This window comes from Cupressus sempervirens, chromosome 8 (assembly GCF_028749045.1).
Source record: "Cupressus sempervirens isolate cs-2001-9-10 chromosome 8, ASM2874904v1, whole genome shotgun sequence".
Taxonomy (NCBI): Eukaryota; Viridiplantae; Streptophyta; class Pinopsida; order Cupressales; family Cupressaceae; genus Cupressus; species Cupressus sempervirens.
The window spans coordinates 587,436,337-587,462,224 of NC_143125.1; the positions used below are offsets into that span (position 1 = coordinate 587,436,337).

The following is a 25,888-nucleotide window of genomic DNA, read 5'->3' on the forward strand; positions in this document are numbered from 1 at the left end:
ATATTTTACAGGAGGATTCAAAAGGTAAGAAGAGTTCACAAACTTCTAGTTCAAAGGGCCAAACGTCAAGAGAGGGACAAGTAGCCCCTTTTGAATTAGTAAGGAGGCTCAAATGGTTTGAGCAGACCTTGGGAGATGCCTAGGAAAATGTTGAGGTTCTCAAAACCACGTTCAGGGAGAGTGGGCCTCTACAAAAGTTTTCGACACGTAGGGCCTTGATGACCAACATCATAGACTCAGAGTCTTCCAGCTTTGAGGAAGAAACTAGCCAACTAGTGTGGAGAGGTGCCATAGTGGAGGAGCCTAACTCTATCACGAAGAATGATGTTTAGGAATGTATGCGAAGATTAGAGGGAACGTCAGTGGTGACTTCTAGATGGTTGTTCAAAATCAAACATGCAACAAATGCTAGTGTGGAGAAGTATAAAGAAAGATTTGTTGCCATAGGCTTCTCTCAGAAAGAGAGAGTAGACTATGAGGAGATCTTTGCTCCTTTTGCTAGATATTCTTCTATTCGAGCTGTGATACCCATTACTTCAGAGTTAGGGTGGAGGTTTCACCAAATGGATGTGAAGACAACATTCCTCAAGGAAGAAGTATATAGAGAAGCCACAGGGGTTTGAGGTACATGATAGAGAATCACATGTATACAGACTTAAGAAAGCCTTGTATGGACTCAAACAAGCTTTGAGGGCATGGTACTCCAGGATCGATAGCTATTTGTAGAGCATGGGCTTCGCCAAGAGTGAGGCAGACTCCATCCTATACTTCATACTAGTTGGATTTGAGATCCTCATCTTGGTGCTCTATGTGGATTACTTAATTCTTATAGGGGCAAAAAAGTTGATCATTGAGTGTAAGTCAGATTTGGTAACATAATTTGAGATGGACATTGGGTTGATGCATTACTTTCTGGGACTTGAGGTTTGGTAGAAATCGAGAGAGACTTTTCTTGGACAAGGGAAATATACACTGCAGATCCTTAAGAGGTTCAATATGAAAAACAATAGATCAATGACTACTCTAACGATAACTAACTTGAAGAAGGTTGATTCTTCAAAGTCAGATTTGGCAGATTCCAAGCAAATAGATGCAATTAATTGGCTCATTGATATATCTCAGCAACACTTCACTTGACATTTGTTTTGCTGTAAACACATTGAGTCAATATATGGTAGAGCCAAGGAAGGTTCATTGGATCGCAGCAAAGCATGTGCTGAGATATTGACAGGGCATAGTGGAGTAGGGTTGTAATACCTTCGTGGAGATGGAATGGAGTTGCAAGGTTATTCTGATTTGGATTGGGAAGGGAATGATACAGATCAGAAGAGTACTTTAGGGTGTTATTTCAGTTTAGGGTCAGCCATGATTTCCTGGTTCAACAAGAAACAAACCTCAGTAGCACTCAGTTCAACTGAAGCTAAGTACATGGCAGCCCGTTTGGCAAGTTGTGAAGCAATTTGGCTTGGTAAGCTACTTACACGTTTATTTGATAAGGAGTTGGAGCCTACTGTAATAAATTGTGACAATCAGAGTTGCATGAAACTCTCATAGAATTCAATGTAGATCAGATATCATTTCATCAGAGACAAGGTCTTGAAGGGAGCAATTAAGCTTTAGTATATTTTGACGGATGAACAAGTTGCAGACACACTCACCAAACCCTTGGTAAAAGGGAAGTTTGTTTTCTTTCGGGACAAGCTTGGAGTGGTGGTGAATACCTTCCTCGCTAAGAGGGAGTGTTGATAATTTAGAAAGGTAATTTATGTAGAGTTCAAGTAGGACTCTACTTTATCCACCTAACTAATTAAAGTAGTCAGCTAAGAAGAAGAATTCAAGTAGGACTCTACTTTATGGAAGTAGAGTTCAAGTAGGACTCTATTTTTCCCAACAACTGTTCGAAAATGAAGCTAAGGGTTGAAATATATATCAGTTTTATCTTTCTCAAGAAGGACAGAGAGAGACAATTAGAGAAGAGATTTCTGATTTTAGCAGGGCAGAAAGAGAAAGTTTATTGCAGTTAACAGCAAAGGAGAAGGTAGCAATACCAAGTATATTCCAGGTTTTCTGTTTTGTTTGTAACTTGTTTCAGAGTCATTTTCCCATCTACTGGGAGGTCTTGTAAGTTCTGAAGTTATTTTAATGATGAATTGACTGGAGAGAATATAAACTGTGTGATTGTATTTTGCTTTTCTAGTTTTTCGCTGTTTTATTTCGTTAAATAAATCTAGTAGTGTAAATTTAGATCTGATCTATCTACCTAGATATTAGATTTAAGAAATTAACACTAGGTGCTATAGTACCCCAAAATTGGGTCCAAATTTTAATATGGCAGTGTGTTGGTTCTTGTCAATTGTTAGTTGATCTCTGATATTTGGACATCACAATTGGAGATCACCCTCATTTGTGAAATACCTTGGGAACCCTATATAAGAGCATCCTTTCCTCATTTATTTTCATCCTCTCATATCCTTACTCATCCACAAGCATTATTGGAAAATACTTTAGATTTAAGCAATAAGGAACAACAAGTTACAGTAAATCTTCATGTCAAGGAGTTTTCATGATTAATCTTGTTTGAGGCATTATGTCGTTGCATCAACACTCGAGGCCCCTATTCAAAGATCATAACATTAATCAACTTATCAAGCTCGAGGCATAATCTTATGATATTCAGCATTGTACTTTAGATTAAGCTTTATTACCAATAAACATTGTCGTAGGGAAGGTTGAATTCTCCTAGGGCTTGACTAAGGAAAGTCCCTACACAACACATACTGTTTTTCTTTTTACTGTGTGCAGGTTTTCAGATCTAGGAGCATAGAGTTGCAAATCTAGGAAATGTGTACTAAGACAAGGAGAATTGGATCTTGAAGAAGTAGTGAAGGATTAGAGCAACATCCCAAGTCTAAATCTGCTTACGTTATCCTCTTTATACATCACTGGGACTATGTCGCCTATTGACATTCCCCAAAACTTTTAGGCCAAATTTTAGTGACAGGTTCCTCTCTTATTCCTGTTTCTAGCTCTGTATTCAAAGTTGGCATATTAAGACTAAAGCTTACTGTTTATACTGATTATAGTCCATTTAACATCGTTTACTTTAGTCCTCTATTCTAAACAATTCAATCAATCAAATCAACCATAAAAAAGAATTATTCCCATCAAATAGTGCTCAACTTTTTCCAAGAGGTCCACAGGTGGGCATATTGAATCATCATTCAATGTTGGTTGATGTGAATATGCTTGGTTCCTAGTTCAAGACTAGTGGATCAATATTCGTTACATTTTGGTGAATTTGGTGTCTTACGTTTGCATATTTGATTGAGAGTTTTCAGATCTTAAATTTTTACCATGAAATTCACAAAATCTGACTGGTTTGCAATTTCACATTTGATTACATTGTTTATTAGCTATATTTATCAAAATCATGTTGTAAATGGTGGATTATTTCACTTCATGTTGTGTCCATTGATCCATTGCATTTTAATGTATTGCAGAATAAGAAATTCAAACATATTTCTTACATTCACTTCATTTTTCAAAGCTGTCATATATACCTCATGTTGCTATATGCTGATATTCTTAAACATGCTCATTGATTGCTTGAATTCAGTAAAAAATTAGTGGATGTTTCAAGTGGGATCTTTGATAATACTTCTAGGGATAATATTGAAATGAATAATGCTAGGACATCTCCTAGAGTATCTCTTTATCACAAGGAAAGAAGTAATGCTCCAATCAATGATCATTTACCCTAGTGCTCTATTCTAATCAATCAAACAACACAAAAGAAGGATAATTACCACCAAATAATGCCCAACTCTTTCCAGTAGGTCTGAAGTTGAGTCTATTTAATCATCTTTCAATGTGGGTGGATGTGAATAGGTTTGGTTCCTAGTTTAGACTAGTGGATCCCTATTCTTACCTCACAATAAGACCATTGACTTTTGCCTTTGGTAGATTAGGGGGGCTTTCAAAGGTACAATTGCAAATGATGAACATGCATCTGGCCATAATCTGAGCTATACACATAGCTACCCCTATTTTGGTGGTTCACTCCATATTCGTATGTTGGTTTGCAATATGAGGGTAAAGTTTGAGTTAGAAAGCCTTATGAGGTACATGGTGAAAATTATAAGGGAACAAGGATTGGGGATACCGAGGAAAGGGTGCCTCAAGTAAGAGATGGCCAAAACTTGAGGCTAGCAAGGTAACTTGGTTGAAGAATTAAGGAGTTAAAGTTCGGAGATAAAGCTCACTAGTATGCAAAAGTGCAAAATATTGACAAAGACAGAGAAAGAGTGGAGTTGGGATGAAGTCATTCTAGGAAGGGAAAATCTGAAACTTTGACATAAGCTTATTCATTATTAATTTGAATATAAAACCTTCACACTAATATGTTTTGAGTATTTTTGACTCAACATATGGAAAAATATGGAGAGCAACACTTTTGCAACCTTGACCAGGGGGACCCATTTAGAGTTTTCTCAGACTCTGTTATAACTAATGGGATAAACAAGGCCAAAATGTATAAGAAGGCTATGACTTCAAAAACAACAGACACAATCAAATGGCTTGCCAACAGGCTTCAATAGTCTGATTGTTTGTTCCATTTATCTTGGCCGTTCGTTTTGTGATCTTTGTTTCTTGGCCATCTTGTGGAGTTGTAGCAATTAATATTTTGATATCTTTCAAAAATTTGTCCAAATCTATTTTTATTGATGCCATCATTCCCACTATATTTGTTTGCTTCTCGTCAACCATTGCCAATTTAATTATCATCTCAACCTTCTAAAGCTATAATTGGGCTTATTGTCAACAAACAAGCAACTAAATGAGTAGGTAGAAGAGCAAATACTAATTGGTAATTGTTTGTGTTCCAAACCTCCAAGTATAATTCTTGTAGCTTTTGGTCTTCCTGATCCAAAGTCTTCGTTGCATGCTTTTACACCAATAATCTCCTGACTAATAATGTGGTGCTTAGAATAGCCATTACTATTAAGGATTTTGACATCATGTTTGGGCCTACACAATTTTATTTCTTGGTCAACTATTTGCCACAAATATGGTAATTGACACCACCCATTGATCAGGTATTGTTGAAATTTGGTTCTTGACCATGTTAATGCTCCAGAATCTGCAATTAGCATTTTCTTTTGCTATCTATCGATTTCGTTTCTTACTTGTTGACAATCAAGCCCAACTATTGCCATTGTAATTATTTACAAAGAGAGAGCTCAATATATCTCTTTTTTTTTCTTTATAATATTTTTTATTCAATCATGTCTCTTTAATTATTTTTCTCTATCATCATCTTGGTTTTATTCTCTCCCTATTTCTCTATACATCTCTTCACCTCTCTTTCTCCTACTTGATCTCATTTTTTACCCCTCAATTTCTCCCTCCTTTCTCTTTTCTCTCTTTCTGCCTCAATATTTATTATTACATTCCACCTCTCTTTTCTCTCTTCCTCTCTCTTTTCTCTCATTTTACTTTAACTATCTATATATTATAAATCAGGCAAGAATAAAACTAGTGATATATATTATAGATTAGAGAGGAATGAAATGTAACTTTGATGAATTGATATTATAATAGATGCAGTATTTTACTTTGTGCTTTTATCTGCATGTGGGTATTAGACCAATACTCTTTTGGAGTGTCTTTTATTTTATTTGTTGTTTTAATTTATTTTCCACCCTTTTCATCCCCACCAGCATGAAATTAGTGATAGAGCAGGGAAACTGGCCTTTTAATTCCAAAGGTTGTTTCATTTTCATGTCCCATGAAAGGAAACTTCCCATTGTTGTGCTCAAACAGCTAGCATTGTCTATGGTACATATCTGAGAATCAACAGATACCATGTTAGTTTTTAGATTCAGCACAAAATCACTACTCAAGAACAACTGCCTTAAAAGAAAGTACAACATATTTTCTCATATAAATGAAATAGAAACAACATGTAATTAACAAAATCCAGCTATTGAGATCATATAAGTGTAAACATAAACACCATGAAATCGAATTTGTAGAAACATAAGGCAGGATGAAAACTGATCCTCCAAGTAGTGTAACTCCCAAGGAATGATTCAACACTTAACTCATAGAAAAGGAAGTGTAATTCCAATGGAAGAGGGGGACAGCATGCACTCCAAAAGGACAAGTAGAAATCAACCTGAGTTTAACCTAAGGTGTAATTAATGCATAATGAATAACACATAATAAATGCTTGACTATACCGACAATTATGCTTTACCATAATTTGGTGTCAACAAAAACCTTAAATTAATGTGATTTGATCTTCACAATGATGTTAAATTCTTTGTAATAAAGAGAATCGGCATATTATGCAAGGCTATTGTTAGCGGAACTGTAGGATGACTAATATTTGGATCATGAGCTAGTTAGGTTCTTTTAAATGCACACATAGGAGTTGTTTTGCTGACTAGATGATCTACATGAAAACAATCATGCTTGGAATGGTGTTCCAACTTAGACTTGGATTTCTTTTTGTGTGTACATTCTATATCATGGTTTTTATTGAATATAGAATTTGCCTTTATGTCAATTTCAGACTTTTTTAGCAGTTTTATAATTTGTAATGTCCCCTATTTGGGATTAGTCTCAGTTATTACCAAATTAACACAAATTTGATATTTATGTCCCATGCTAGGGGATATATGACATTTGAAGTTAAAAGAACTACTCATTTATTTAATCAGATTATGTTATCTGTAATTGTATATTCTTTACTCTCATATCCAACCTTATTACTATTCCAGCTCAAAGACAGAAGGTGTAGGTGTTATCCTAGTTGCTTGGTGAAAGATCCCCAATCCCGGTGACCTTGGAAATTGATGCTTGTTTCAAAATTTGAGACTTTGACCATAATTTTGTACCTCTGAATAGACTTTATAGAATTCTGATTTCTTTTTGGTTTTTCCTCGTTTTCAAGTTTTTAGGTGTTTTTGAAGATATATGCAAGTAAATGACAAATAACAAATAATTTTGAACTAAGAATGATGAGAAGCATTCAAATATTGAAAACACTTAACAATCTGGAGATGATTCAAATTGCACTAGGCATAATATTCAGATTTTTGTAGTAAAAAAAATGAATATATCAAATGGATTTGGTGTTGTCTACAATGAACTTGACACCAACTATAGAAGGGTTTTACAATCACAAAAGATGGAGAGCTTGCTGTTACAAACCCTTGTATGATCTCCAAACTGCAAAACATGGTTGCTAATAAGGAATGGCACCCATAATACAAGTTCGAGCTGCCTCTGGAAGAAACGCCCAAGCTGGAATAGGCTGTGGACCTAGCTGAATGTGATGTTTCTTTTTGATAAATGGTGCTATGAAGAATGTCGATCCTTGTCACAGAGAATAGTACCTTCCAAATCCAATACTAAATCACCAAATCCTTGTTGAGGTTTGCGTCCCAACACTCCAATCGGGTTTTCGTCCCAAACCTCTAAGTCGCTCCACTAGAGCAATTTCCAATCTCACAAGTTTAAAATGTCAAAAAGATACTCCACAATTAGGTCTTCATCTCCTTATAACTCCTCCCAAATGCAAATCAAACCCTAAATGAGATTTACACTTTGCACTTTATAATAAAATAACATTTTCCCAAATAAAGGCGTCTAGGCTATAGGAAAAACATTACATTATTAAAATGTCATAGCTCAAAGCACCAAAAAGTCTCCGGATAGTGAAAATAGTTTATAGTAATACAATACCTTTCCAACGAGCTATAACACAAGGGCACATCTGTCCAAATGAAGTCATAATCCCCTTATTACTCCGAAATGGCTATATAAATAGCCTTATTATAAATTATTTAAATACTAAGAAAATATTTAAATATATTAAAATATTCCCCATTTTGCCTTTGAAAGCCCAAACGAACCAAATAAACGTGAAATTGACCATGCCACCTTTTTGTGACTGATACCAGATGAGATGGGTCAACTGGCAGTCTCTTCCCTATAATATAAGGATGCTCCTAGAAACTAGGGAGCACACCTTGTCAACTTGAAAATGAAACCATGGAATGGTCTTGGGGAACTTCACATCTGGAAACTGCCACATCCTCCTAAAATGTAGGGATACCTCCTAAAATCAAGGAACTGCACCCAACTGGCTCCCAACTACCTGTAAAGTCAAGTTTGGTCATTGAATATCTTGTATGAGTCTCTATCCACAACTGCTAGCCTATGAGACCCCCATGATAGGCTAACTCACATAACTCTGGTCAGACTAAAGAGGGGACATGACACCTAGATACCAACTACAGTGGACTTCCTCAAAGTTTACAGATCCAAGTCCTTAGCCTATCTTGGGACAATGCCAGCAAGGCACTCAGGGTTGTTGATCCTTACCCTATCTTGGGATAGATAGCCATTGCTTGGATTTATAGAAGCCCCTCTTTGGACACATCTCTGCGTTCTCTTTAGGACCTGAGTAAATAATTTTGATTGTCAATAATAATACTTATATCATTTTGATTTTTATTATAACACACACACACACACATCTCTCTCTCTCTCTCTCTATATATATATATATATTTATTTACTTTAAATATATTTATTATAAACATATGAATATATGATCGTGAGTTTATTATTATTTTTGTATATGTAAGACTATATATGGGCCCCTCACTCATAATATAATTTCATTATTATATTTAGGAATCAGAATTACTTGCTGATTGCTTGCCAGTCATGCATTTGATTTGCCAAAAGGCCAATGCTCACTATTGATATGTATTCGTTTCGTATTCTTTTCTGAATACCGAACGTAAATAATAATTTTCCTTTCCTGAAGTAGAGTTCTGAAATATATTAAATAATAAACACCCCTGATCGGTATCTATCTATTTTTACCTATCTATATTTATCTTTTATAACCTGTGATCCCATGATGGATGGAGTGTGCTCTATTCGCCATTTATATCTTGCAGACCAAATGGTTGTGTCTTTTGGATGTTGAGACACATCCCTTTTTAATCATCTCTTCCTTAAACAATTTGGCTTATTCCCCACATCACTTTATTAAACATTTGTTATTTCATTGACATTGCTAATATTTGCTCCTCATGATAATTGCTGTTGTTTTGTACTTAAATGTTGTTTCTCATCCTTAATGAAGTCGTGTGCAATTCTTTGGCGGGTAAGTATATCTGCAAGCCACTTGACAATGAATACCCGTTGCTTCTTCATAATCCATAGTATGGTTTGTGCATGTCTTGTTTGTCTACTGTGGCAAGGTGTGGCACATATTTTCGTCTCCTTTACTTCTTAACTGCTCCCTAATAACCATTGTAGATTTTGGACGCAACCCTTTCACGATTCATTTGCTTTGTTTTTGGATGACTCCCTCTGGTATATTGATTATGATATTAATCACTGCTTTTGTTTCTTGATTCGGTCAAGGCAACTCACTGTAGAATTTGTTTAACATGTTATTCTATATTGTTATTGCTGTCAATAAGTGGACTTATTTTGTTGTCATTGTATCAGCTTGTACTTTGTACAGATTGCTGTGGAATGATGCTTACACATGTCTGCGATAATCTCATTCATCCTTAATCCATAACACTAGCGATATACATTTATGCTATTCATATAAACTAGTGTTGAATGACACTAATAATAGACTCCTGCAGTTGATAAGGTGATTGCCTTTATTAAATGAGTTTAGTTTTGTCTCAATTATTAGTCTGCAATATTGTGTAGTTGATATTTCTTAATATTTCCACAGCGACTTTAATTGGCATTTGCCTATCAATTATAATATAATGTATTATTATATAAATATTAATAATAAATTGTATTATATTACATTATAAGATACTATTATTTGTTTCGTCATTTATTTGTTTTCTATTTTAGATGAGCTATTACAGTCTACCCTCCCCAAAATTTCTTGTCCTCAAGCAATTACATGTTTCCTCGTTATTGGACAGTAATACTTGGTAACTTAACAAGTTTTCTCTCATTTTGGTGGACTGCTTCTTAATTATGCCTATTCAAATTGACACGATATGTTTTTATAGTCATAAGAAAGGACTTATGCCATATGTTTTCTAATTTGTTGAAATTTTAGCCTTTCAGAATCTGATCAATTGAGGGTTTTTTTTCATTTCTTGACAGAAAAGTTGTTGAGCATGTTGTCCTTTTCCGAACAAAGGAAGGTTTCTCAGATGAGAAAGAGAAGGATATGCTAGATTTTCTTTATACTTCCCAATATTACATGAAAGGAATCATTGCCATTTCATTGGGTAATTTGTTCACAATTAAGTTTCCTTGTGATTTTTACTTTGATTTTATCTTCATAATTCAGTGCCACATTGGTTCATAGAATTTAATACGATTTTAATTGGTTATTTTGTAAATAATGAATCCTGATTTTAAGCTAGTCAGGAAGTATTTCTTTTTTTGGCAGAGTGGCTAAATTAGTGATAGGAAAGTTGGAGCATAAAAGATGAACAGTAGTGTGTTGTGTTTATAACATCGTAGGAAGAAGCTGCAAATGTAAGTGTTTGGTGCTATTTTCTTTATTTCGTAACATAGATGCTCCTTTGGTTACTTTATAAATGTAAGCAATTGGTGCTATTTACTTATCATTGTAGTGGAGATCCTGCTTAGGTTACATATCCTTTCTTATAGTTATTTTTGCAATTTCTCTCTTTAAATCTGGTACATCATTTCAGGGTCTGCAGGTAACAAACGCTTTTATTTCAAACATTCCACTCATGTTTTTTGACCATGTACTCAGCCTCCTTAAAATTTCACAAGAAATGCGGCTCAAAGTTTCAGATTGCTTTAGAGCATTTTCAAGCTCCTAGTAGTAAGTAAAGTCAACTATCTTTTCTTATCTTGCCCAGAGTATTATGGCATTATGCACGGCCATCATAGAAGTTGACTGCTGATTAAGGCACAGTGTTCATTGTAAGTTTTGGTTTTTTGATGATTGTTGACGTTCAAAGTTATTCTCGTGCAAGACCAGATGTATGCAAGTTACTGGAGTGGAGTTGAATTGAAAGATTGTACTTCATATAATCTTGGAAATGCAATGTAAAAATTCAAATTTAATCAGGCAAAATTAGCAACAAAACAATTGGACAATATCACAGGATGTATACAATATAATTCAGGTTTCTAGAGAAAATTGCATGATGCAGAAGCATGAGTAGTGCATCAATTTATTTCAAAGAAGGCCACAGAGGCAACTACACTGTATGGACAAACAGAGGTTCTAATTATCACGATGCTTTAAACCTACTAAATGAAACCAACATATTGTCAACAGAATGATAAAATATCATATAAAAGGGTTGCACAAGGCGAAATATTACTTTTGGAGGCAATTCAGTGATAAATAATAGCAAATATTCATTGGAGGGCTATATAATACATATACATAAATGGCCTAAAAGGATCACTTTGAGAAAAATGTTTATCGCATACGTTTGGCTAGAAAACAGTAATCAATTTAGCTGAAATCAATTAATTGGATATTGGTTGGCATTTTATTTTTGTTGTATATTCTAGCCGCTCACCTTACAAGAGTGTACAATCTGTACCAATTGAGTTTGCAGGTATTTGTACTATGAATGAGGCTACACTTGTATGAGAATGGTGTAGGTTTATGATAGGTTAGGATCATTTGATGTAGACCCTGCTTATCGAAGATACTACCTAATAAGCTGTGGCATCAGAGAATAGGTGTGAAAATTTAAATCGGTGAATCAGTTTGACTGGTCAAAATACCAACCACTGAAGTTATGATTGCTGTAAGGAATTTGGAGGTTGTGAGAGCCAAGGAGAAGTTGCTGCCTGCACTCTTACATAGCAGTGCCACCACTTTTAATCTTCATGCTGCCATTCTATGTCAATTGCAGGATCATGAAAGAGTCATCACTTATGGTAGACCTGTAGATGACTGCAGCAACCATTCTAGAGGATAGATATGCTTCATATTAATATATGCAAGATATTTCATCTGATCAATAATATAAATGATTTATGTATTGTCCAATCCATGCCATATGGTGATAAAACCTATTGTAGCATTACACTGAAAGGAAACTATCGTTATTAGTTTAAGTTTCATTATTGTATGATCATTCTGTCAAAACACTTGAAAAATCGTACAACTAATTAGAACAATCCAATGCTGGTATTTTGTCAAACAATTGTCAAAAACTGAAAAAACTAGTTTGGCATTTTACAGTGGTATCAAACCTGGCCATCTTGCTACCATGTTGAAGATTCGAGATGACGCATATGCAGCCTAGTGAAAGAGCTAACAGGTATTATCAAATAAATCTGTGAAGAGGGCAAATTAATTTTCCAAAAATTCTAGAAAGTTTCCTTTTGCAATTTTATATCTTAAGGAATGGGTTGAAGAATCTATAGCTGATAGGAAATAAGTAATGAAGAGAATAGCATGCAACAAATACTTAATGATCTCGCTAAAGGACAATACAATTAGCAAATTTATTGACATAAACATTGCAAAATGTGAATATGCACAGGCTTGATCAGAATTTTAATGAGGAAGCAACTAACACTATGAATAATGTATCTAACAACAGCATCCAGACAATTATTAGATCATCAAATAAACTACGTGCCCACATTTTTAACAAGAGAAGCAATTAGAAGAAAATGGAGGATAATGGAATGATGGAGAGAGTTATGTGAATTATTTGCATGAATGTCAGTCATTAAGAGATGAATTCCATGCTGTAATGTTCTAGATTGATTTTTGTCAGCTTAAATTGAGGTACAGGCCTAAGAGGGATAGGGGTATTCATAATCAGGATTTATAACAAAGTTTAGGCTGTTTGTCCTTATCTACCTTTGATGCCTCTAAAAAATGCACAAGACATTCATGGATTTATGAACTAGACACATATTTCTCATTAGTTGAAATGTTTGAGAATCGAGCACCACTAAATTGGACAGCAACACACCTTTTAAGCTGCAATCTCACATGCTTTTTCAGCCAAGTTGAAGGTGAAGGGTTGCCAAGGGCTCAAGTAAAACGTGCCTTGCTTGAAGGATAAACTGAAGCTGATGTAAGGGTGCATATTTTTGGTGACCTAATCACTCCAAAAGTCCACCAAAGGAAGTTAAAAATGGCAGAGACTCAAATTACCCCTAGTTACTGGATTTGTGCTTGGAAGGTTGGATTTGGGTCCACGTCCACTTCGGATTTGAATGCGTGCCCGGATTCATGCCGATCCATGCAGGATCCTTGTTTTACATAGTGGATTCGTATCCATTGTGTAAAACAAGGGCCCTGCCTGAATTAACACGAATCCAGCACAAATCTTGAAGGATCCAGTGCGAATCTGTGTGAATCCTCAAGGATCGACAGGTAGGCTAAGGTTTTAAGTGGGTCCAACTTATTTAATATGACTTTTAAAATATATATTTTGCTTTCTAACCCTAAAACGACCCTTATATTCAACATCCAAATATATTTCACCCAAAATTTGCTCTCTCATGTATATTTCTCTTATTTTTTGTATATATAATACATACATACATACATACATAGGGCCCTCTGTACGCATTCATGCACCATTCTGTATGCATAACTGTGTTCTTCAGAACCCTAAAATTTATGGGCCCCTCAATTATTGATACATATATATGCTGGTATACTTCCCCCATCTCTTAGAATCCTTACGAATCATAATAGGAATTATTTTTTTGCAAATCCGTAGATCCGATTTGCGTGCCCGATTCGGCAACTAAGAAATTAACTGTTCCCAGCAAGAAAGAATGACAATTTTCAAGAAACATTTCAAGTTAATAAGGCATGCTTTTATGATGGTTCAACCATCAATATATTCTTTCAAGTATCAGTGGCTAAATTGTGATGAAAGCAAATGCCTTTTTAAAGCCAAATCAGCAACTAAGTTTGTCATACTCTTACATTGGTTCTTCCACTCATTTGTTGCAGCCTGTTTTCTGTCACCCAGCATTAAGAAAATTCCCCAAGGATGGATTTGTATGAGAAAATCATAATAAGGAGGCACCTCTTTAGATTCAGTTGGCTGAAAGCAAAGAAAAAATAATAAAATCATGAAAGATAGAGCCTTAATGCTTGTATTCTATTCATATTCACCAAGATATTCTTTTCTTCTGTTCAAAGAGAAAAACAAGGCTGTATATTCACGTCTTTGCAGGTTTGAAGGTGGTTTCAAGCACTGTGTGAAGATTTTTCTAGTAGCTATAGTGTTGCAAGAGATATTGGCAGGGTTAACTTAAATTCATCATCCTTCAACCTGCTTTCTATTGCATGGTACTTTATGAGTTTACATCGAAAAAGTAATAGAGGATAGAATGGCTAGTACAGAATTAAGTAACAACCCCCAATAAAGTGTCCTTGCTTCCCAGCATTTGTCTTTCATTTCCAACAGGTTGGTTTATCAGAATCTACATAATAAACCTTTGGTAGAATCTGCGAAGAAAAAGTAAACTTTCAGCCTTCGAGTTGTTATCTCAAGAAAATTTGATTAAAGTATTTCGAGGTCCTATCTTGCAAAGTGGAACAAATACCTTTCAGATTCAAGGCATAAAAATTATTTCAAAGTTGAGGTTTTCAAATTAAAAAAATTGTCATATCATTGTGCATGGTGGTCAAAGAGTTGTCAAGTCTTAGTATAGATTCACTAGTTCAGCAGGAAAGATTGCTTTGTAATCTCACTCACTAAGGCTGTAATGACCCTTAACTATTAAGGCCACTAAAACCCTCAAACTGGACTGAGACAATTTGTCAAACACTTGGCATGTAACTGAATAGAGCTGCGAATAAGGCTAATTGTTGTGCAACGAAACCACAAAGTACAATGCCAATGAACAATAACAGTACCAATAACAATATTCAGATTATGGCAAATTTCAGCTTGCTATTAGCGACATTTATGGAATGTGGTGCAAATGCATATGATTATAGATGGAAGACCATATGTAACCCTCATAAATGCAGTCCTAATCTGATTACAACAAAGGACTGATCTGAACACACAAATTGACTGAATTAAATAGCAGATATTAATGAACTGTCTAACTATGCAATTTTGATTGTAATCTACCAAACCCTTGACAAGACAATACAATGCTATGATATCACTGTTCAGATTGGAATATATATGACTGGAATATATATATGACTGTTACAGCAGTGAATACAATGCAACTTTTACATTTTTTTTGCCATCAACTATCAACTCAATTGCAATGTAAAAGAACCTGGATTGCTGCCTTAATTTGCTGATGACGGCTGATGAAGTCGACACCCCAAATCTGCCCAAACTGCCCTCCAACTGTGACAAATCTGCAACCCTGTGTTGGCCGTACCAGGTAGCTGGGAGACTGCGATTTCAATATCTGATTTTTTTGTATTTTTACTGCTGACGAAAATGCCCTAATTGGGGTTGCCTAGGGTCATATTGTGCCCTCCCAAAAGCATAGAATAGTTCCCCAATAGGTTGAGGAGATATGAGCAAATATTTGATTCCAAACCCTGGAGTTGCAATTCTGAAAATGTGCCAATTATGTCTTCAAACCCTTGCCAAAATGATCCACCTATGCTATGATGAATTCAAGCCCTTATTCCAACCACGGACAAACCCTACAACGGATTCTCGATGAAGTACCAATGAGATGGCTGAATACCAACTCCAATTATGCAACCCTTCAATAGATATTTCACTACCTCAGTTATGCCAATCTAGGGGAGTGATTCGTTCCCAAAGATCGAATAATATTTGCAGACCCAAGAGACTACAAATTTGCTCCTCAATGGAAGAAGTAGAAGAAATCTCAAATCCAAGCCTGTCCAAAAATAGAGGCCCAGCCCTCTATTTATTCACTTTTCTAAGAAGTTGCTAGAACTTCTAGAAACATCCTTTATAAAATCTCATTATAATGCACTTTTTATAATAAAGTAATTTTATAAAATAAAAAGTGCAACTCAACTTAAAATTATAACATGTAGGCCCCAATAACACATAATAATAAAATATAACCTCTTAACACTTCTTCAAGAGCAAGATATGACCATCTGATCCGCAGAATTGACTCTCTCTCTACACCATTTGCCTATGAGAGTCTGGAATAGGAAAAATCCATGATCAATGTCATGTCGAACTAAAGAGGGGACATTACAAAGGCATCTTCTATTTTTAGTATTAATAACGTCTGACAGTGGCTATTCTGGGCATTTCATTTTTAAACAATGGAAGAGTCTATGTTTGGCCTTTAGTATTTTATTACTTATTTTAGAATTAGTTTGCTTTAAAGTAGTTTCTTTCCAACTCAAGTTGTTTCCTGCTGCTATAGTGCTAGAAACTCCATTTATTACACAACTTCAACGGAGAAAAGTTAAAGTACATACCCCATGTCAAAAGCCCTTTGGAACTAGGAATATTAATAAATTTGAACTTAAAAAGCTTACATGTACATACACACAGCCTGGGGTTTCCATTGCTGTATTTTTTTGTGAACCACATAATTACAATTTCCATTGACTTCACTTTCAATTACATAATGTAATGTTCCCCTTTTGGGACATTAGAAGTCAATAAAATAATTAAATTTTAAGTTGCCAAATTATATCAAATTTAATGATGACTTAATTTAATTATTTAATAAATTAATAAAATGACTTTAATGGAGCTCAATGAAAAGTAATGAAAAGTAATGAAGTCATGATATTGCTAACAAGATCTAATTATGTAGTTTTTGAGTCAAACTCATTGACCCATGTTTTGTGAGTAGTGATTTGCACGAACCCATCTCTCATGAAAATAAATGGAACACTTAGTACTCATTGGATCTAGGTGATTCTCACAGAGGTGAAGCACTGAGACTTCTTGGGAGGTCACCCAACCCAATACTACTCCATCTTGAGCACACTTAACTACAGAGTTCCCTCTTGGTTAAACCCACTCCATTTGCAACCCCATTTACAAAACCTTCACCAAGCGTTGTGCCTTATGAACCATTCAACAGAAAGCCCCTTAAACTCATCAATTGATAAGCAAGAGATATTTTTCATAGCAAGTCAAATTATGATATTGCTATCAGTATTTAACTGTTTAGTTTTTGAGTCAAACTTATTGACCCATGTTTCATTTGTAGTGATTCACACGAACCCATCTCTAATGAGAATAAATGGAATACTTAGCACTCATTGGATTCAGTGATGCTTATAGAGGTGAAGCATCAGGATTTCCTGGTAGGTCACCCATCCTAGTACTACTCCAGCTTGATCGTGCTTCACTACGGAGTTTACTTCATGGTTAAACCCACTCTGCTTGCAACCCCATTTGCAAAACCTTCACCAAGTGTTGTGCCTTATGAACTGTTTCATAGAAAGCCCCTTAAGCTCATCAGTTGATAAGTAGGAGATATTTTCCACAACAAGTCAAATTGTGATATTTTATCAGCATTCAACTGTATAGTTTTTGAGTCAAACTCATTGACCCATGTTTCATGAGTAGTGATTCACATGAACCTATCTCTCATGAGAATAAATGGAAGACTTAGCACTCATTTGATCTAGGTGATGCTTACAGTAGTGAAGCACTGAGACTTTCAGGAGGTCACCCATCCCAGTAGTACTCTAGCTTGAGCACGCTTAACAATGAAGTTTTCTCGATGGTTAAACCCACTCTACTTGCAACCCCATTAGCAAAACATCTCTATGAGGGGTCAAGCATGTGAATTGCCAATTTACCATGAGAAATTGGCATGAATGTATTGGGCTTCCTGGTATTGAAGTTCTTTCATTGCTAACTAGGTTATCTAGAAACTTAGTGAACCTTCCTAGATACAGAGGTTCCAAGACATAGTAATTATCACCTAAGCGAGTTTCAAGTGCAAGCTTTAATAACTATATATGAGAGTGACAAGGGTGTCATCAGTTGATTAAAAGACCAATGAATGCTACAAATGTTACAATTGGTGAAAACCCTATTCTATATGAATTTTGCTAGATATATGTAAATTTATATATAATTTGAAGAGTATTAAGTGGCAACACGTAAATAGAAACCATTGAAAGTCAAGAAATTGGTTGATATGCTTACTAACCTAGAGAGTGACTCATTGGGGTGAGGTCGGAGAGCTGGAAACCATTGATCTTCAGCACAACACATGGTGCGTGGGTTCATTCACTGGGCCATATGTGATTAAAGAACCTTTGTGACATAATGAAAAACTCCTGTGTCTGTAATGTTTCAATCCTAGCAATTGAAGCCGAAGGAAGTGTATGGATTAGAGGGAGGAACAACTAAGTTGTATGGTAGTGTACGACTATCTGAAAGGCTGTAAGGTTGAGCAAAGAGGCCGTATGGTTGGGACTGAAAGGCCATATGGATGCAATAGAGAGGTCATACGGTTGAAAGTGGGAGGTAATACAATTGGGACTAGGAAGTCTTACAGTTGACACCGAAGGCCATACGGTTGGGGCTAGGAAGACCATACGGGGTGATTGGAAGGCCGTATGGTGGTGTTTCGGAGGCTGTACAGGGTGGAGAAGATTGCATTCGGTGTTGGAAACAAGGCAAACGGTGAGGATTAAGGGCCGTACAGTGACAGAGGTGGAGTGTACGGTGGAAATGAGGGAGATAGGAGCGGTTGTGTGGTGACCTTGGCAATGAAGAGCTTGGCGAAGAGGAATGGAGGTGTGCAGGCTACACGAAGAGTGATTTAACAATAAGTACTTACCAATAATGATAAGTCCAATCATGCAATTAACATAGAATGAAAAATTAATACTCGCATATACTAGATAGTTGTTGTTCCAATCACGAAATATAATTGCAAACAAAGATGGTGCTCCCGATGTGCCAGATTCAAAGCAAAGTAATACATAGATGGAATAGGGTGAGGGTTAAATCTCACTGAAACCGTAGAAAGCCAAGTAGGGAAGATCTCTCTTCCAAAATGGCGAACAATACTGAACTCCACCAGGAATTCACAGTACAAAGAGAATAATCCAAATTGTATACCAACTACTACCTACATGCCATGCTTAAATATCCTTCTGAGAGACTTTCCAAAAGTTTACAAAGATAGCCAACGGCCAAACCTATGGAAGCAAACAAAAAAAAAGGGTCCAAGATATACTAAATCAATCGGCCCATAAACAAAGGTTTGATAAATTATTTATTTTATGATGGGAAGATTAAAGTCCTCTCGTCCCATTATTTGCTTGTCCTCAAGCAAGTGCAATGTCGTATGCTGTAGTATGTGTTCACCTTCTCAAGTCTAGTCATCCAATGACAAGTCTTTCTAGCATATCAAGAATTCCCTAAGGGTACAATTTCGCAGAGTTTTCTCACATACATCAATGATCTTGGCTGGTTCTAACACGAGCTTCCCCTCTTCATTGAGTGGCGAAATATCTATGGTTACTGTGATGTTCTATCTCACAACTTTATTCATGTAGGAAACATGAAAGATGTTATGGATGCGGCTTCCTTTTGGAAGTTCTAGTTCAAAGGCAACTTCACTGATACGGCGAACTACACGATAAGGACCATAAAATTGTGGCTTTAATTTTTTTTTCCCTTTTTGTCTTCAGTGAGGATTTTCAGTATGGCTGGAATCTGAGATAGATTAAGTCCCCCAATTTGAAACTTCTCTCGCTCCGGTGTTTGTTGGCATAGATCTTTTGTTGATTTTGTGCCCTTTGTGAGTTCTCCTTCAAGGAACTCAGGATGTCTTGCCCTTCCTGAAGCTAATCCCTCGCCCTTTTCGTGTGACTGTCACTCAGTACCATGTCGATAAATGAAAGGGGTTCATACCTTTATAGTGCTTTAAAGGGCACCATCCCAATGGACATGTGATAAGTGGTATTGTAACAGTATTCTCCCAGATGCATCCATTTGACCCATGCTCGTTGTTGTGCCGAAAGATAGTTCCGGAGGTAGCCTTCTAGCCATTTGTTCACAATCTCCGTTTGTCCGTTTGTCCATTTGTCTGAGGGTGGTAGCTAGTACTTGGCGACAATTTTGTTCCTGCCAACCGAAACAATTCTGTCCAAAAAATACCAAGAAACCAACCATCCCTGTCACTAACAATGTTTTGGGGTAACCCGTGCAGACGGAAAACTTCTTTGAAGAATAATTCAGCTACCTATGCGGCCTAGAAATCTGAGGAGACAGTGAAGAAGTGTGCATACTTCGTTAGTCTATCAACCACCACAAAGGTACAATCCTTACCCTTTACCTTCGGAAGTCCAGTGATGAAGTCCGTGGAAATACTTCCCACTTCTGTTCTGGTATAGGGAAGGGTTGCAGTAACCTGACAGCTAAAGTATGTTTGGATTTGTTTTGCTGACAAGCTGCACATTCCCGCACATACTACAATACATCTCCTTTAAGTCCATTCCATTAAAATCTCTCCTTGAGCTATCTATAGGTTTTGAGCAAACCTAGGTATCCGGCTAAGGGTGAGGCATGTATTTCCTTCAAAATTTTCTGCTTCAGTTTGGATTCAGGCACTAAGTATATCCGATCCTTATAATAAATGACGTTATCCACCACATTGTATCGGTCATGTTGCATGTCACTGTCCATTATTTTACATGCAATGTATTTTTGGAATATTCTACCAATAAGTGTGCTTTCTAGTCAGCTGAATTTTGAGACAGTAAGCAAATGATGGGTTTTCTTGACAAGGCATCTACAACCACATTTTTCTTTCCTTTCAGATGTTCAATGTCGAAATCAAAACCCTGAATCTTATCCATTTTTGTTGCCTTTTGTTCAGATCCTGTTGCTCCATAAAACATCTCAAACTATTATAATTAGTACGGACAATAAACTTGGCACCTACCAAATACTGCCGGAACTTGGTCAGTGCTTGCACGATGACTAACATTTCTTTGTCATAGATGGAATATAGACGCTCTATTTGTGTAAGCTTCCGACTCTCATAGGCTATAGGGTGTCTATCTTGCATCAATATCGCGCCAATGTCCTCTTCGGATGCATCACACTCGAAAATGAATGGTTGAGTGAAGTCAGGTAAGGTGAGAATTGAGCAAGTGCTCATTGCTTCTTTTAACTTATCAAAAGTGTGTTATGCTTTTTTATTTCGCCGAAAAGAGTCTTTCTTAGTCAAATTTGTTAATGGTGCATTGAGTTGAGAGAATCCTTTTACAAATCGTCAATAATAACTGCACAATCCAAAGAACCCTCGCAATTTAGAGAGCAATTTTGGTGGGGGCCAATCAAGGATTGTTTGAATCTTCTCCTGGTGGACCTGCACTCCATATTTATTGACAATGTGCCCTAGGCACAATAATTTTGTCATCTCGAATTCACACTTTGATAACTTGGCGAACAAAGATTGAGCCTCCATGATCCTTAGGACTTCATCCAAATGTTTCAGCTGTTCTTCCCAAGTTTTGCTATAAATGAGGATATCATCAAAAAATACCAGCAAGTACTTACACAATTGTTTGTTGAAGATGTGATTCATGCAAGACTAGAAAGTAGCTGGTGCATTTGTTAATCTGAACGACATGATCAAGAACCCATAAATGTCTGTGGTGACAACGAAAAGCCGTCTTTTCCACGACTTCTTCCCTCATGCAGATCTGATGGTATCTGGAATGGAGATCTATTTTAGAAAAATGAATTGCACCATGCAATTCATCTAACAATTCATTGATCCTGGGAATAGAGTATATGTTTTTTATTGTTTTCTTATTCAACACATGGTAGTCCACACACATGCACATCATTTCGTTTGTTTTAACCAATGCTATTGATGACTCAAAAGGGCTAGAGTTGGGACGGATCCATCCTTTCTCGAGCAGTTCTTGAATGGTCTTCTCAATCTCATCTTTGATTTTTTTTGGATGTCAGTATGGAGTGGTGATAACTGGCTTTGCTCCTGTTTCTAGTTTGATGGTATGCTCAAAACCTTGATGGGGAGGTATTCCTGACAGAATGTTGGAAAAAAACCCGCTCATACTTGTCCAAAATGGTTTGAAGTTTATTATTTAGATAGTATGTCTGTCGACCCTTGATTGGCTTTGTAGAAACAAAGCACTGTGTGGCCCACAAAATGTCATGATGTTGGAAAATAGCTTTCATTTTCTGTGCAGATACTTCCTTCGGACCTTCATTTGTCATCCCTCTCAGGACCACCTTTTTTCCATCAACCACAAAAGTGAAATCCATCCGCTTGAAACTTTTTGTGTACTCATCTAGAGATGCCATCCATTGTATGACTAAAATGACTTCCATATTTGCCAGGTCTAATACAAAGAAGTCTTTTGTTATTCTGTGGTTACCCATGGTGATGCTTAACTGGGAAACAAGGTGTGTGCATGGTAACATTGACCCTTTGGCAATCTTGACTTGGAACCCTGTGTGAGCTTCTGTGGGTAATCCCTTTAGCTTCATGAGTGATGAGTTTATGAAATTCAAGGTAGCTTCACTGTATAGTATTGAAATCACCTTTTGACCTTGGAGAGTTCCTTGTACCTTAAAAACTAAATATCTTGGGCTGCTGGCAAGGGCAATGGTTCCTCCACGTTTCACTAATGCTGTGACTCTCTCCATATGGTTGAGACCGGTGTCTTCAGGGACCTCTTGTTGGTGTTCATCTTTGGTAAAAGAATTCTCTTGCTTGTCATCCGGCATGATCTCAATGTAATATACCTTTCCTTTTCCAAGGCATCTGTGTCTGGACTCCCACAGTTCTTTGCAACTGAAACATAATTTCTTCCTTCGTAGATCCTGCCTGGTGGCTTCATCCATGGGGGGATTTCGTGGCGGAGGTTGGCTTTCTTTTGGTACTAATGGGGGCTTGGAGTGAAAGCTGCTTCGGATGGAAGGAGATAACGAAAATGCCATGCTTCGAGCCATTTTGATTGCTTCCAAAAGGGTGGCTGGATTCAACCCTTTAGCCCATCCCTTTAAAGGTTCCATCACTCTGTCTACGAAGAGTACCACCTAATGTCGTTCCATTGATCCTATTTGCCTCAACTATGCCAACTCCTTGAATTTGAGTTCCAGATCTTGGTTGTCGAACCTCTTTATTAATCTTTTAGTAAATTTCGCATACGTGTTGATCTGGTCATGTTTGAGTGTGATTCTATTATGTTGCCATCATTTGTGTGCTATTCCTTCTAAATGGAGAGCAACAAACCTAATTGCTTCTTCTTTTGGCATTAGATTGACCCAGAAGTAAGTGTCTGCCTTGATTACCCAGGCTTGTGCACTCATAGATCCTAATCCATCAAATGATGATAGGTTAACTTTTCTCAACTTCCTTTTGAGATCATCATTAGAATATCCTCTATTTCCTATTCTAGAATAACCCATTCTCAATTCCACATAATCTTTATATGAAATGTCTCCTTCCAAATTGGCATTTCTCCATTCTTCTCTCAGTTGTTCTTGTATTTCTGCAAAAGTTGGTTCCGTTTCTTTTTGTGACACTTCCATCCATGGGGGGAAGGTTGGCATGGAAGGTTGAGATCGTGCTGGATGAGGGTTTGCGTTACTCGACACCGAGTCCAAGCTGTGACCATTTTGTTCCCCAGATATCTTATTGTTTGCCAGTTTCTTGAGAGTTTCTTCCATAAGTCGTTGAGTATCATTGATTTGAGCTTGATTCCTTGAAAGATCCCTTAGTAGCGCCATTAGTTCAGCAGTATTGGGTTTTGGATTGCCCATTCTATCAACTGAATGGGATCTCTTTCTTTTTTGACTATAAACTTTCATTAACTGTCCACAGGCTGGCAAGATCAAAAGCTCTGATACCACTATAATGTTCCAATCCCAACAATTGAAGTCAAAGGAAGTGTACGGATTAGAGGGAGGAGTAACTAAGCCATATGGTAGTGTACGACTGCTTGAAAGGTCATATGGTTGAGCAAATAGGCTGTACGGTTGGGACTAAGAGACAATATAGATGCAATAGATAGGCTATACGGTTGAACCTGAAGGCCGTACGGTTGAAAGTGGGAGGCAGTACGGTTGGGACTAGGAAACCATATAGTTGACATTGAGGGCCATACAGTTGGGGTTGGGAAGACTGTGCGAGTTGATTGGAAGGCCATATGGTGGTGTCTAGGGGTTGTACGGTGTGGAGAAGATGGCATTCAGTATTGGAAACGAGGGAATGTATGGTGTGGAGAAGATGGCATTCTGTATTGGAAATGAGGCAAACGGTGAGGAGTAAGGGTCGTACAATGACAGAGGTGGAGTGTACGGTGGAAATGAGGGTGATAGGAGCGGTCGTATGGTGACCTTGGCAATGAAGAGCTTGGTGAAGAGGAATGGAGGTGTGTAGGCTACACGAAGAGTGATTTAACAATAAGTACTTGCCAATAATAGTAATGCCAATCATGCAATTAACATAAAATGGAAATTTAATACCCACATATTCCAGATAGTTGTTCCAATCACAAAATATAATAGCATACAAAGATGGTGCTCCTGATGTGTCAGATCCAAATCAAAGTAATACACAAATGGAATAGGGTGAGGGTTGACCAAAATTGGAGAAAGCCAAGTACGGAAGATCTTTCACTTCCGAAATGGTGAACAATATTGAACTCCAACAGGAATTCGTAGTACAAAGAGAATAATCCAAATCGCATACCAACTATTACCTACAGGCTGTGCTTAAATATCCTTCGGAGAGACTTTTTGAAAGTTTAGAAAGATAGCGAATGGCCACACCTACAAAAACAATCAAATAAAAATGGGTTCGAGATATATTAAATCAATCGGCCCATAAACACAAGTTTGATTAATTATTTATTTTATGATGGGAACCTTATAGTGTCTTATGGGAGCAACTTATATCATACCTGAATAATTCTTTGTATTAGCAACATCCAATAGTTCTTAGCTGAATATACAGATGCTTGGTGACTAAGTCCAAAGGAAGGTATGCTCAGGAATGACGGCATGAACTCTTGGGTGTTGCTATGGATGTTGGTATGAACTCTTGAAGAAAGAACTGTTGCCCTTGTAATTTGGGCATTGGAATGTAAGCAAATATCACTAAGATTGAGGTGGTTATTTTCTATTGAACATCAAAGTTGTTACTGTCTTTGAGTGTGCAAATATATCTTTGTTCTGCAACAAATTGATGTGGACTGTTAGCTTGAGAGTATTCAGCAATGATAGATTCTTCGGACTTCCACTAGTTTAAACTTAATTACTGAGTTCAGTCGTGGAAAGTTTGATTGCTGTAAAATTGTAATGGTTATCTATTATTGATACATTAGAATACATTGAAAGAAAATATATACAACTATAAGCACTGTATTTCTGCAAAATGGTTGACAAGATTCTTGGAAGGAAAAGAGTGAAACAGGGCAACATATTAAAGTGGTAGGACATTTTGGTGGCATTTCACGACCTATGGAAATGTGCATCAGATCTGGTGCAATTCAGTTTGGAAAATTAAGGCAATAGAAGATAAGAAAAGTGGTATTTTCTCTAAAGAGTTCAATGATACATTCAATGGTGATCAATTAAGAGATTCGTAGAAAGAAAAAGGAAGTAGAGAATTGCTTCTATGTATTTGGATTACAATTGGAGCACATGAAATTTCCTGATGGGGTTCTCTTGAAGCTGGATGAATTAGATTCATATTTGTCCAAAGTAGACTTGTCAGATTTTAAGCTCTTGAATTGAGCTTTACAACCTTTAATGCTTGCTTTGGTCTAACACAGGTTCATGGAACATCCTTATGAAGAGGTGAGACTTGCAGTTACTTTTCATCACAATTAGATTATAAGAATAACAACTCTTGTAGCACCTTATATTGTTGACATAGTGAATAGGGTTATATAGCTGAT

The 25,888-nt window shown here is 36.6% G+C and overlaps 1 protein-coding gene across 2 annotated transcripts in view; it reads left to right on the forward strand.

Annotated features, from left to right (window-relative positions):
* LOC149543804 (Stress responsive alpha-beta barrel domain protein) overlaps positions 1 to 25,888 on the forward strand; it is a 93,169-nt gene that overhangs the window by 49,533 nt on the left and 17,748 nt on the right. For both annotated transcript variants that reach the window (XM_089798489.1, XM_089798490.1), the window contains one exon: positions 10,174 to 10,301. In XM_089798489.1, the coding sequence (XP_089654615.1) occupies positions 10,174 to 10,301 (128 nt within the window). The remainder of the gene's footprint in view (positions 1 to 10,173; positions 10,302 to 25,888) is intronic.